The sequence below is a fragment of the Adiantum capillus-veneris genome, chromosome 27 (genome assembly GCF_014529385.1).
Source record: "Adiantum capillus-veneris isolate H3 chromosome 27, ASM1452938v2, whole genome shotgun sequence".
NCBI classification, from domain to species: domain Eukaryota; kingdom Viridiplantae; phylum Streptophyta; class Polypodiopsida; order Polypodiales; family Pteridaceae; genus Adiantum; species Adiantum capillus-veneris.
This window is the reverse complement of record NC_140957.1, coordinates 25,495,139-25,506,658: the sequence shown is the minus strand read 5'-3', so window position 1 is coordinate 25,506,658 and position 11,520 is coordinate 25,495,139. Positions and strand designations below refer to the sequence as shown.

The following is an 11,520-nucleotide window of genomic DNA, read 5'->3' as shown; positions in this document are numbered from 1 at the left end:
CTTTTAAGTCAACTGCAAGTCCGCAAGTAGTGTATAGTTGTTTCGCCTTTTCCATGGACCATCACAGTCAATATAACCTTACCTACCACACAAATCCAAATCGCCCTATCATTATTATGTACATTGTTTCTACAATCCGGGACCGATCTGGCTCCCCTTCCATTGCTAATGTCTCCATACACTTCTACTCTTATTTTTGAGAACCATGTGTGCACAGATTATCTTGATTGTGGTTGCCAACACTGGGCCATATCATAGGGTGTGGTTGTAGGAATGTAACAGGAAGCTCCCACATGAAAGAAGTGTGAAAAGAGAAGAGGGCCTCCCATATCAAGAAGAGAGAGAGAGAGAGAGAGAGAGAGAGAGAGAGAGGCAACTGATATAGCACATATAGCCACATCCATGTTATTTCTCGCATAATGTCACATGCTACCTTGTTCTTTGACCGACACATCTCATTCCCAAAACTTATCTCAAGCTTCTGCAGCACTTACCGGCTTGCTCAATTGGACAGTTCAAAGGCGCTTCTGGCTTTCCATCAAGAAAAAAGACAATCAGAGAATAATTTTTGGCCCTACTGCATTCCTTCATCAACAGTAGCCCATGTGCATTCACAAGCTTGGAGAGACCGATCTCGCAACCCTTGTACAAAACACAAAAAGGTAATCTTTCATCCTTGCCCAACTACCACATTCACAATGAACAGCACAAGAAAGTCGTTTCTTGAGAAGATAGTGGTCGAACAACCATACACAGCAAATCATGCTGTTTGTCATCTTGGATGCCACAACATTAACATGTGTGAAATTTCCTCTTGGGAGTAATGAAAATCTTGAAAGAGAATTTTAAGAGTGAACAACTTTGGAATAGATTCCCAGGTTGGTATGAATTTGGCACAAAACAACAAAATTAGCTCTCACAATGGCACCAAATATCACATGGCTGTTGAGGATGATACCACTTCAAATGAATACAACATATCACAACTTAAACACCGCATTCATTCCCAGCTTGTTTTTTAAAGTTTAAAGGCTTTTGCAATACACAAATTCGGCATTGAAGATATGTTGAACCATGTTTGCCTCCCAACTGTTGGTCAAGGGACCAGCAAAAAATTTCATGACCATGAACGAGCGAGTGGTCATAAAGAATGGGTTTGTATGTTGGAAGATCTAGTTCAAAGTGTGCATAGACAGCTCTACTGCCTTGTACAAATGTCTTTGGAAAATAAAAAATCGTCAATAGGGGATTTAGATTTATGCTACAACATGTTACATGCATCACAAACATGCTTAAGCTCTGGGTGACTAAGAGCTGATTACAACAAGTTCATGTTATCATGGATATTATTGAGTCAAACTGATGAGAGATGGTGGCAAAATATACAAGACTAGTAGACAAAGCTCTGCAGCTCGAAGTACCTTTTCGATCAAGCTGTCCATTAGATCGTACAACAAAGCTTTGAGTCCAAGGATGAAAGGCATATACTAAATGCCTGATATGCTGTTAAGGGGAATCTGTAGGCCACCAAGAAACCGATACGATATTAAATAAAGCTGTGCTAAAAAGTGAGCTAACAATTAACATCAGCAAATCAGGATCAACAGGCAGACGATCTCACTATGCAGCCTACTTGCAAATTTTTTTCATGAGCAACCGGACTACGAACCCAATGAAAAGAAGTATTGCAGAAATTCAAGGAACCAAAAATACACAACAGCCCAACAACAGGTGAGTAATGCGTTGATCTGAGAAACTTGATCTTACCGATACTCCAGCAGATACTTGGATTTTCCCACCTTACCAAAAATGAGAATAGCCTGCTTCCCATCCTCCTGCATTGAAATTTTTGAAGTTAGATATCTCACATGTGATGAGAGACAATTTAATATGCTGTTCGGTTGTTTGTAGGACGCGGTTTACTTTGCTACATAAAACAACCAATTTTCCATCTTGGAGGATTGATTGCTTCCAAGAAAGCTACATACATTCATGGAGAGTAACATATTTTTGGCCGAGCTCTTGATCTTGGAGGACCTTTTAGCCCTATCCCTAAAGTCCAGCTCATAGCACCTTGTTACCTGTGTCAAATGATTGTGTGCGAGTCCACGTTATTGCAGGATCTTTGCAAGCATCAAATGAAAACTGCCCCTCCCCAAAAAAGGAACTTACCTTATTGTATTGGGGTTTGCGAGAGTAGAGTGTATGCACATTGGAGGGATGTTCCTCCCAATCAGGAGCAAGGCCAAATTTCTCCCTCTGTTTCACATCCAACTAGCCTCTACTCAGAAATATCTATACATGCAGATGCCTCAGAACCACCACTCACACTATTCGTTTGTTCACATAAACCGGCATACAATCAGAGCATATCAGTACTTTCATTCCAGAGAAGGAACAAAGTAGAAAAAGGGTCCAGGGACAATACTACTCAAGAATATCTTTAAGAAAAAAAATGCAGGGAAAAGACAAACAACAAAACTATGTCCAGAAACATATTCAAGCCCATAAGAAAAAAACTTCGAAGTACTACAGAAAACCTTGAAGAATGACTTGTTTTGATTCAGATAGAGTATCTACTCACATAAATATAAGGAGTAATTTGTGTGGATTGATACTTGGGGATGAAGACACGCATCACCCGATATGTCCCTGTCAAGCTGGATACCGTCGGCTCAAACCTGAGTTCTCACAATCATTTTGTCAAACTAAAATAACACAATGATTGAGATTACCAAAACGAGAACTTTCAACTCACGTGACTACACCCAGCAGATTTGGAGACCCATTAGATCCTGATTTACTTGGGTCAAACTGCATGAACAGCAAAAGAAAGTCCTCAGCCTTCTAAATACAAACCTTAACAAATTATGAGCTCTCTAAGCCCTATCTTATACCAGGACATACTATACTCATTTCAAGGATGTTTAAGACCCCTCCATAGTAGTAGGACAACATCCACTACTTTCACACAGTCTGAAACTCTCAGCTTCTTTGCAAGTGGCATTGAGGAAGGGTATTCAACTGTGCCAGACAAAGCTACAGATCCACGTCTAGCACATCAGGAAACCCTCTATAACTTAACAAAGCTAACCCTGGTTGATTGATCTTCTCAATGGTTCCAAGACTCCAACTCAAGACATGCAAACAGAACACCAATCATAATATTGCTTCTTCCAATTTGCTTGCATCGATACCACAGCTCTTTTCCACAAATGATTAATTTTTCCTCGAAAGCATGCTGAGGGAACATGCAGAGCCGATAGTATATGAAACATCCAAAAGAACAAGAAATTGACAAGAGTCGTTACTCTTTTCCATGTCATAATTTGGGTTTATAATAATGCAACAAGCCTTCAAATCTGCGAGACCCAGTTTCCAACAAACCCAAAACAACGAGAAATGACCAGGAATGCATTCCTGTGCAATCAGCATGCCAAACTCTCTTGCAAATACCCTGGATCACCGTGCTACACACAGGAGACATTTTCCCTCGTTCGCTCCCTCCTTCCGTACCTCTCTCCCCACCTCCCTCTCTCCACAATCAGAGACACAAACATCAACATGATTGTTACTATGTGATTCGATCTATTACTACCTCATAAAGTGGAACAGAATTCATGCATTGTCTGAACTGAGATAAGAGTTTGAGATGATTACATTATCGCAGATGGAGTAGCGGGATCCTAGCAAATTGGCTCGTACTTTTCCCAGTACTTCTAACTTCGCGGAGGAGTCTATTCCTACTGAATAAACCACAAACTCAGACCTTCCAGCAGGTCTCTTGTGCATTGCCAATGCTAGCTTCCTATCCTGGCGACCATGGCCCTCCTGCATCACAAGACAAGCCAAGCTACTTTACATAAGATGATTTTCCAAAGGTTAAAACAGTAAAATAGTCAGTGAGAGTTCAAATGAATAGGCTCGTACCCACATCAAGCTGCAAATTTTCAGCAATCAAATTTCAAGCTTAGATTTAAGATCAAAGAACACCTACATCTGTATAGAGGATATAGCCATGTATGCCATTGTGTCGCTCCCTTTTAACGTAGCACACACAACACCCCACATCTAGAGGTAAAGGTCGGCACAGCAATGTTCTACTCCCTCAAGAAAGAAACAAAGAGAAGTGCTCAGTAGGCTTACAATAAAAAAAAGAAACCAGAAAAACTCCCAAGAGAATTGCTGAAAGTGCAGAAACTGAACAATAGAAAACTGAAAATTTCAACAGAATAGCTGTAGAACATGTTGAGCTTAAAAGCTCAGTCTGCTCTTAGAAGGCACATGACTCTATCAAAATTCTAAATTAGACTATGCATGTGAGAGCTGCCAAGCACTCTCTCATATTTTATAACTGGTATATCCACTTGAACCATCAAAATCAAAGCAAAGCAAAGCTTGTCTAGACACGAACCATTCTTGGCTTGTCTACTCATGATGTAAAAGCGTCACATTGGTACTAACCTGTTGCCAAGAGTGGACCAGGCAGACGCAGGTGCCACCTCGCTCTCAGACTCGTCCCACATGTGAGAGAAAAAGGTTGGAGTTGGAGGGGGAAAGAGGGGAGCAGTCTCCTCCCCATCTTTCTCAAAGCCACATTTTTCGTCACCCTGCACATGAATTGCCCGTGTTTGGCAACTGAAGCCCCTTTTGGGCACCAAACCACCAGCAACTGGACGCAGAGGCTCTCTTCTTCGTGATGGTGCCCCTAGCGCATGCACCTGCTGCTTCTCTTTCGCAAGCTTCATGCCTTCCTCAGCTAATGATCGACCGAGCTTCTGCGCAGGCGGGTCATTTTCCTTTTGGACGCTCCCTATAGCATCGGATGAGCTCTCTGCTCGATCCTTAAAGGTCCTTGATGAGAATGTAGATGATGAAAAGATGGATGCTGTTGATGAGGTAGTTGTTTCGGAGCAGCCGCTTGATGATGGTTCTGGGTGCTCAACAGAGTCACTTAGTGGGTTGAGGTAGAGCGACTTGTATAGAACCTGCTGGGAAGAGAGCATGCAGTTCTTGAAAGGCGACATGGTTCCGCAGAGAGAAAGAAGCTATGCTCGCCAAGCTCCAGCCATATGTGTGTGCCTCTCTCTCTCACACACACAGACACGAGAGAGAGAGAGAGAGAGAGAGAGAGAGAGAGCGCTGATGCACTCAAAATCAGTTACGCTCTGCTGCAGCTAGGCTACATGTGTGTCTGCTTTCAAAGAAAGGAGGCCATAGGACAGGGACATGCAGTAATAAGTTCAAAGTCGATAGGTAGTGTCAAAAAAAAAATCACCATCCCTTAACTTAACTGCTAAAGTGGTGATATGATTTTGAGCAAAAGAAAGACATACCAACATGGTACACCTTGTGCGCTTGTTGGAACTTGCGACACCCCCTCAACAGACGGTAGTCTAGAACCATGGACCCACGCCATCTATACTATAATACTATATACTATACTATATATACTATAGTATATATTAAGGAGACTAGTTTTTCAGAGCCACGTGTCGTAATTTGCTTTATCCGGTTGCAGTGAGGATAGTGCGCATCACCTCAAGTAAATCAGCTCGACGACTTCGATGCTCAAACAACATGTGTGTTTGTGTCCATTGTCTCTGAGATATGAGAGAGAAGCCTTGCACGGAGACTCAAAATGCAGCCTTTCTGCCCCGCGTTGGCTCTTTGTAGAGGTTGACAGTGTGTGTGATAGAGATCTAGTGAGGGAGAGACAGAGACGTACTGTTGTACGTGCGCACAACCTATGTTTGTGTGTGCGTGTGACAGTGTGTGTGTATGTGTGTGTGTGTGTGTGTGAGAGAGAGAGAGAGAGAGAGACACAGAGAGATGAACGAGTTTTCCTAGACTATCAGCATATACTATAATACTATATACTATACTATATATTAAGGAGACTGGTTTTCCAGTGCTACGTGTCGCAATTTGCTTTATCCGGCTGCAGTGAGGACAGTGCGCACGCAGGGGGGGAGAGAGAGAGAAGGAGACTAGTTTTCCAGTGCCATGTGTCGCAATTTGCTTTATCCGGCTGCAGTGAGTACAGTGCGCACGCAGAGAGAGAGAGAGAGAGAGAGAGAGAGAGAGAGAGGTGGCCGAAGGCCGCCGGCCACACTAGTGGCTTAAAATTTTTAAAGAAGGAGAGAGGCTCCACGTGTCGTTCATTGGATGAAGTAAAAAAACAAAACCTTGATTTTTGATCTTCTGTAAAGCAGACCTTCACCTCAAGTAAATCAGCTCGGCGACCTCGACGCTCAAACAACATGTGTGTTTGTGTCCATTGTCTCTGAGATATGAGAGAGAAGCCTTGCACGGAGACTCAAATTGCAGCCTTTCTGCCCCGCGTTGGCTCTTTGTAGGCGTTGACAGTGTGTGTTATAGAGATCTAGAGAGGGAGAGACAGAGACGTACTGCTGTACGTGCGCACAACCTATGTTTGTGTGTGTGTGTGTGACAGTGTGTGTGTGTGTGTGTGTGTGTGTGTGTGTGTGTGAGAGAGAGAGAGAGAGAGAGAGAGACAGAGAGATGAACGAGTTTTCCTAGACTATCAGCATATCCACATGTTGCATGTCAGGGGCATCGAGAGAGAGAAAGTTATCGTAATGCTGATTGACTACTCGAGCGGTAGAGAGGGGCCGGGGGGCAACGAGTTCAAAAGTTAGGACGCAGTGGGTAGCGCGATTTGGGAGCTTGGAAGGGGTCATGAGCGCACATGAGAGGGGCTGTCAGGTTGCCAGCAATGCCGCATCCTGCAGGCTCCAATGCCTTATGCAGGCTAGCTGCTAAAGCCTTGCGGATGAAGCCTTAGATGGAGTGGCAAGCTATAGCTTTAGCTTCTCACTACAGCAGCGAGCCGGCTCGACACGGCTCAACACTCAACCCTCAAGCCTTCTACCTCGCTGCTCCACTGCTTAGTGCTCAACCGGCTCAGTTTTGGCGTTCACCGTTTTGAAACCATTTAAGTTAGGAAAATTACCAAAATACCCCTCTAATTTGTGGAAATTACCAAAATTACTCCACTAATTTGTGGAAATTCCCAAAATACCGCTCAAATTTTGAAATTCCCCTTAATACGCTCAATATTTTGTCATAAATTCCCAAAATGCCCTTCAGATTTTTCAAAATTTCCAAAATACCCTTGGTTGTGAGATCAAATATCTCCAAAGATAAAAAAAAATTGTCGCTTTTCGATTGATTGTCTATCAATAGAAGATGCTAAAACTAGAATTTGAGCTGGTATGTAGGTTTTGGAGATGAATTGCTTCATTAATTTTAGACATATTTGCCTTTTTTTGAGAGGTAATTTGCGACAAATTACATGCTAAGCACTCAAAAACGGATCTCAATTGTCAAAAAGGAATAAAGATTAGAAAATCTTGAACAATCCAACAAAAAAAGATACAAGGGTATTCTAGGAATTTTCAAAATTTGAGGGACATTTTAGGAATTTCCACAAATTAGAGAGTATTTTGGTAATTTTCTCAAATTTTAATTTCAAACCCACTTCCAGCCATCCTTAAAGGGCCAAGCCTCCAGGCCCAAGGCTAATCTCTAAAGCCTTTCTCAAATTCTCTCTCCAGAGTCCAAAGTCGAGACTCCTTGAGCTGCTCTCTCTCTCTCTCTCTCTCTCTATATATATATATATATATATATATATATAAAATATACATTTGTACAATACTACTCCTTGAAGGGAAAATTGCCATGTTACCCTTCACTTGAAGGATATTTTTTAAGGCACCCTTCATGCACGAAGGGAGATCCCCAAGATTTACCTTCACTTGAAAGGGACTTTACAACAAAAACCTTCTCTAAAGGGTTACAAAGCCTCCAAAGGGCACTGAATCCTTCCAAAATGGGCCCTTTATTCCAAGAAAGTATGGGCACCTCACAACGTTTGCGTTCGGGAGAGAAAGGGAGAGAGAAGGAGGGCTTTGAGGACCCCTTTGAATTTGGAGCCCCCAATCGACCTTGAAGAAGCGTAGAGACCTGCTATCATCGTTTACTGATTGGAGTGTCATTGCTCAAAATCTTCAAAAGCACATGTGCGAGAGATTGACCCACCTCACTTGGCTACACTTGTGCTTCACAAAACGTCTGTACACTTCTCGCACTCGCTCTTGGGGAAACTCTCTCTCTCTCTCTCTCTCTCTCTCTCTCTCTCTCTCTCTCTCTCTCTCTCTCTCTCTCTCTCTCTCTCTCTCTCTCTCTCGTCCTGCATACATTTTGGCTTTGGAGCTCAAAGATAGAGTAGTTTAAGTGAGCCCATTGAAAGATTTTTTTGGTGTAACAAGCAAACATTGGTGAAGCAAGTTGCACACAAAAGCTGTTCACATATAATAGCCTCTGTTGCACAAAGACATGCTTGCTTGAGGAGAAGCTTTGTCAGAAGGAAGTACCAAGATGAGGCTTCATAGTTCAAGCAAGGGCAAGTGACATCATCAACAACAATAATCAATGTGTTGGGGTAGAAAGCACTTATGCTAGGTACACCTGGGTCCTTCACTTGCTCTTTTGTACTTATCTGTGTCTTTTGGATGAACAAATGCATGGTATAATACTTAAGCTTGAAGAGTGTCTTGCAATGGGAGTACACTTATTGCAGGTATGCCCAACATTGGCACAGCCCGAAAGAACTCTGTGAGATGTTTTTTGTGAATGCCAAGTGGGGGCTTCATACATTTTTAGTCCTCCTTGGAAATCCTTTGGGGGACCTGCAGGCTTGATGTGGTGTACTTTTGAAAGTATAGGTTTTGACGAGATTCCTATTTGGAGTGTTGTCCATTCAACGGTATCAATTGTAGGATCTGCTTGAAGAAGCAAGGTCAAGAAGCACGAGGGTGTTTGGCTTCATACATTTTTAGTCCTCCTTGGAAATCCTTTGGGGGACCTGCAGGCTTGATGTGATGTACTTTTAAAAGTATGGGTTTTGACGAGATTCCTATTTGGAGTGTTGTCCATTCAACGGTATCAATTGTAGGATCTGCTTGAAGAAGTAAGGTCAAGAAGCACGAGGGTGTTTTGAGAAAATATTAAGCAATGTTTTGTCTCCAATGTATTCCCTTAGAATGCACTTATGCGAGAGATGTGCCGAGAAAGATCCGCTGTCCAAGGAAGCTTTGTAATGTTTCAGTGGATGCAACAGGTGGGCATCGACCCACACACAACAGTTTTGTGTGATTTTCTCCATATTCAGAGAGTCATTGAGGTCTATAGGATGAGGGCCAAACATACTCTGATAATATGAGGGAATTTTTTTTTTGTGCATTGAACCAATGCCACTATACTTACATCGTTGTTGTTTTTTAGGTCAAGCACGTTGTTCTTGGAAGTCAGGGTATGTCCAACATGGGGAGCAAAGAGCTTTGGGTTGTTTACAATTGATGTGAAGCAAGTAATTCTCTCCAAAGGCATCACTCACGCTTGCATTGCTAAGACATGTAGCATTATCACAAAATTGGCATGGGCAAACACATTCATCAGAAGTTTGTTAGGATGGGGCTCTTTTTTGCATTTGGCATGGGCAAACAAATTCATCAAAAGTTTGTTAGGATGGGGCTCTTTTAAAAAACAATTTTGTATTTCGCAATGCTGTGGTGAACATGTACATCAAGTGAGGTGTATTGACAAAATTGAGTTGTAGCCTCTTGGAATGCAGTTATAAGTGGGACTTGCTGAGTTAGAACTGGGAATGCAATAGAGAACATTGCCTTAGATGCTCTCTTGGAATGCTGTTATAGGTGGGACTTGTTGAGTTAGAGCTGAGAAACAAAACTGTAATATTTGAATGCAATAGAGAACATTGCCTTAGACGCTCTTTTGAATGTTATCTGTTGGAAAGCATTCACCCTAAGTATCTCCTCTCAACAAGGGCAAGTGTTTTGATTTTTAAGTTTTGTTAAATTTTCTCCTATGCTTGAATCTTTGGTGAACATATGCATGGTCGAAATATTTGTCTTCAAGAGCCTCCTGCACTTGGAATGCACTTTTTGTAGGTTTGTGCGATGTTGGCAGGTTTACGAAGCTCTGGGTTGTTTTCCACAAGCGTTGAGTCACGGCTTTCCCCAAATGTGAGTGGAAATGTGTACATCTGATTCCTACTTGGAAATGCTTTGGTCAACGTGGAGACCTAATGGTGTGTACTTTTTTTAAAGTACAAGAAGTTGTCATGAGCTTCTACCTGGAATGGTGTCTCTTAGGTGGTGCTGATTGCAAGATTTGCTTGACATGGAAAGAGCAAAGAAGTTATAGCATATGGCCCTATTTTTATCAAGGGAAAAGTGAGGACCTCTCTTTGAATGAGATTACTTATGCTTGCATATTGATGCATGTGGAATCATGCAAGCAATTGACATGGGTGAACACATAGAGGCATGTGCAATGGTTTCCCAATACCCACATCTATACTTTTTATTAAACGGCTTGAGAATTCCTCGAACGCTCAGCCCTTTCATGTATCCCCATGGTAAGGCTCGTGGAGAGAACCCACCAGCTCCAAATGTCTAGATGAGAGAGAGAGAGAGAGAGAGAGAGAGAGAGAGAGAGAGAGAGAGAGAGAGAGAGAGAGAGAGAGAGAGAGAGAGAGAGTACATGGGCACGGTTCAATCTCCTATTACAGGAAGTGCAAAAGATTGTTGTTCTTGACATATGCCTTGGTAATACTGATAGAAATGGAGCAAACATATTGGCTTGCAAGGAAGCAGATGATTTCGAACAGAGCAGCACATTGGGGAAGCGGATGATTCAAAATAGAAGAGCACATTGGGGAAGTGGATTCCATGCATCAAGCACTTGCATCAAGCTCAAGCAGCTCCTTGCACGTTTAGCCACGGTATGGAAAAGTTGCTCAAGGTAGTTTCTACACATGTAACTATGTTTCCCATCACTACTTGAGCTCACTTTGGCGGCTTGATGCAGTGAGGGAGCTCTACCTAGGGTGTGTCTATGTGTGGGGAGAAGTGGTCTTCCTATTCATTCAATGGAGAGTGCCAGCCTCCATAGAGAGAGAGAGACAGAGAGAGAGAGAGAGGAGGAGGAGGAGGAAAAAACTGCAGGCCTTCTAGGCCTCGCTCACCTACCATCACCCCTCACACTCTTCCCCTTTCTTCCATTTGCATATGAAGTTAGCCATGGTAGAGGATGGGCCCACAAAGGACACCAATATAGATTCTATTGCCCCCTCCATCCGCAAGTGGATTAAGATATTTTTTTCATGCAAAGGGATGCCGAGTTAAGCTACACTCAACAATTTCATTTTTCTTGAACTAAAAAGCTTCTACGGTAGCTCAACTTCGTCTCTTTTGTCATAAACACTATTTTTGAGAGCTAATTCTGCCAATTTTGGCAGGGTTAGCCTAACTAAGGTAGCATTACCACTGCACAACAAGGAGAGTGACGTAAGAAAACCCTACTAGACTTTGTGCAAAATGTACCTCGGGTACAATAATCGAGAATATCGCTCATTCATTCAATGGAAGCTACACATGGAAAGATTGTCATGTTGAGTGTGCCGTGTTGTTC

General features: G+C 42.5%; 1 protein-coding gene across 2 annotated transcripts; it reads right to left on the bottom strand.

Moving 5' to 3' along the window:
• Positions 1-980: 980 nt before the first annotated feature.
• On the bottom strand, positions 981-5,216 carry LOC147421661 (tubby-like protein 4). 2 transcript variants are annotated; one of them, XM_086503219.1, is made up of 9 exons: positions 4,465-5,216; positions 3,998-4,100; positions 3,661-3,831; positions 2,759-2,814; positions 2,585-2,660; positions 2,173-2,259; positions 1,989-2,081; positions 1,768-1,835; positions 981-1,517 (listed from the first exon to the last, which is right to left on the bottom strand). In XM_086503219.1, the coding sequence occupies exons 1-9, from the start codon at positions 5,025-5,027 to the stop codon at positions 1,442-1,444; spliced, it is 1,293 nt and encodes a 430-aa protein (XP_086359345.1). In that variant the 5' UTR covers positions 5,028-5,216; the 3' UTR covers positions 981-1,441. The 2 variants fall into 2 exon arrangements, with proteins under 2 accessions (XP_086359345.1, XP_086359344.1); XM_086503218.1 differs by having other exon boundaries at positions 2,585-2,681; positions 4,465-5,214.
• Positions 5,217-11,520: the final 6,304 nt, after the last annotated feature.

What these genes read in the sequence shown, in the direction of transcription:
- LOC147421661 (XM_086503218.1), bottom strand. Translation starts at nt 5,027, where the DNA reads ATGTCGCCTTTCAAGAACTGCATGCTCTCTTCCCAGCAGGTTCTATAC. An exon ending in GCTACTCCATCTGCGATAAT is followed by an intron (nt 2,815 to 3,660) that starts GTAATCATCTCA and finishes CTGTTCATGCAG; the next exon opens with TTTGACCCAAGTAAATCAGG. An exon ending in AAGTATCTGCTGGAGTATCG is followed by an intron (nt 1,518 to 1,767) that starts GTAAGATCAAGT and finishes GGTGGCCTACAG; the next exon opens with ATTCCCCTTAACAGCATATC.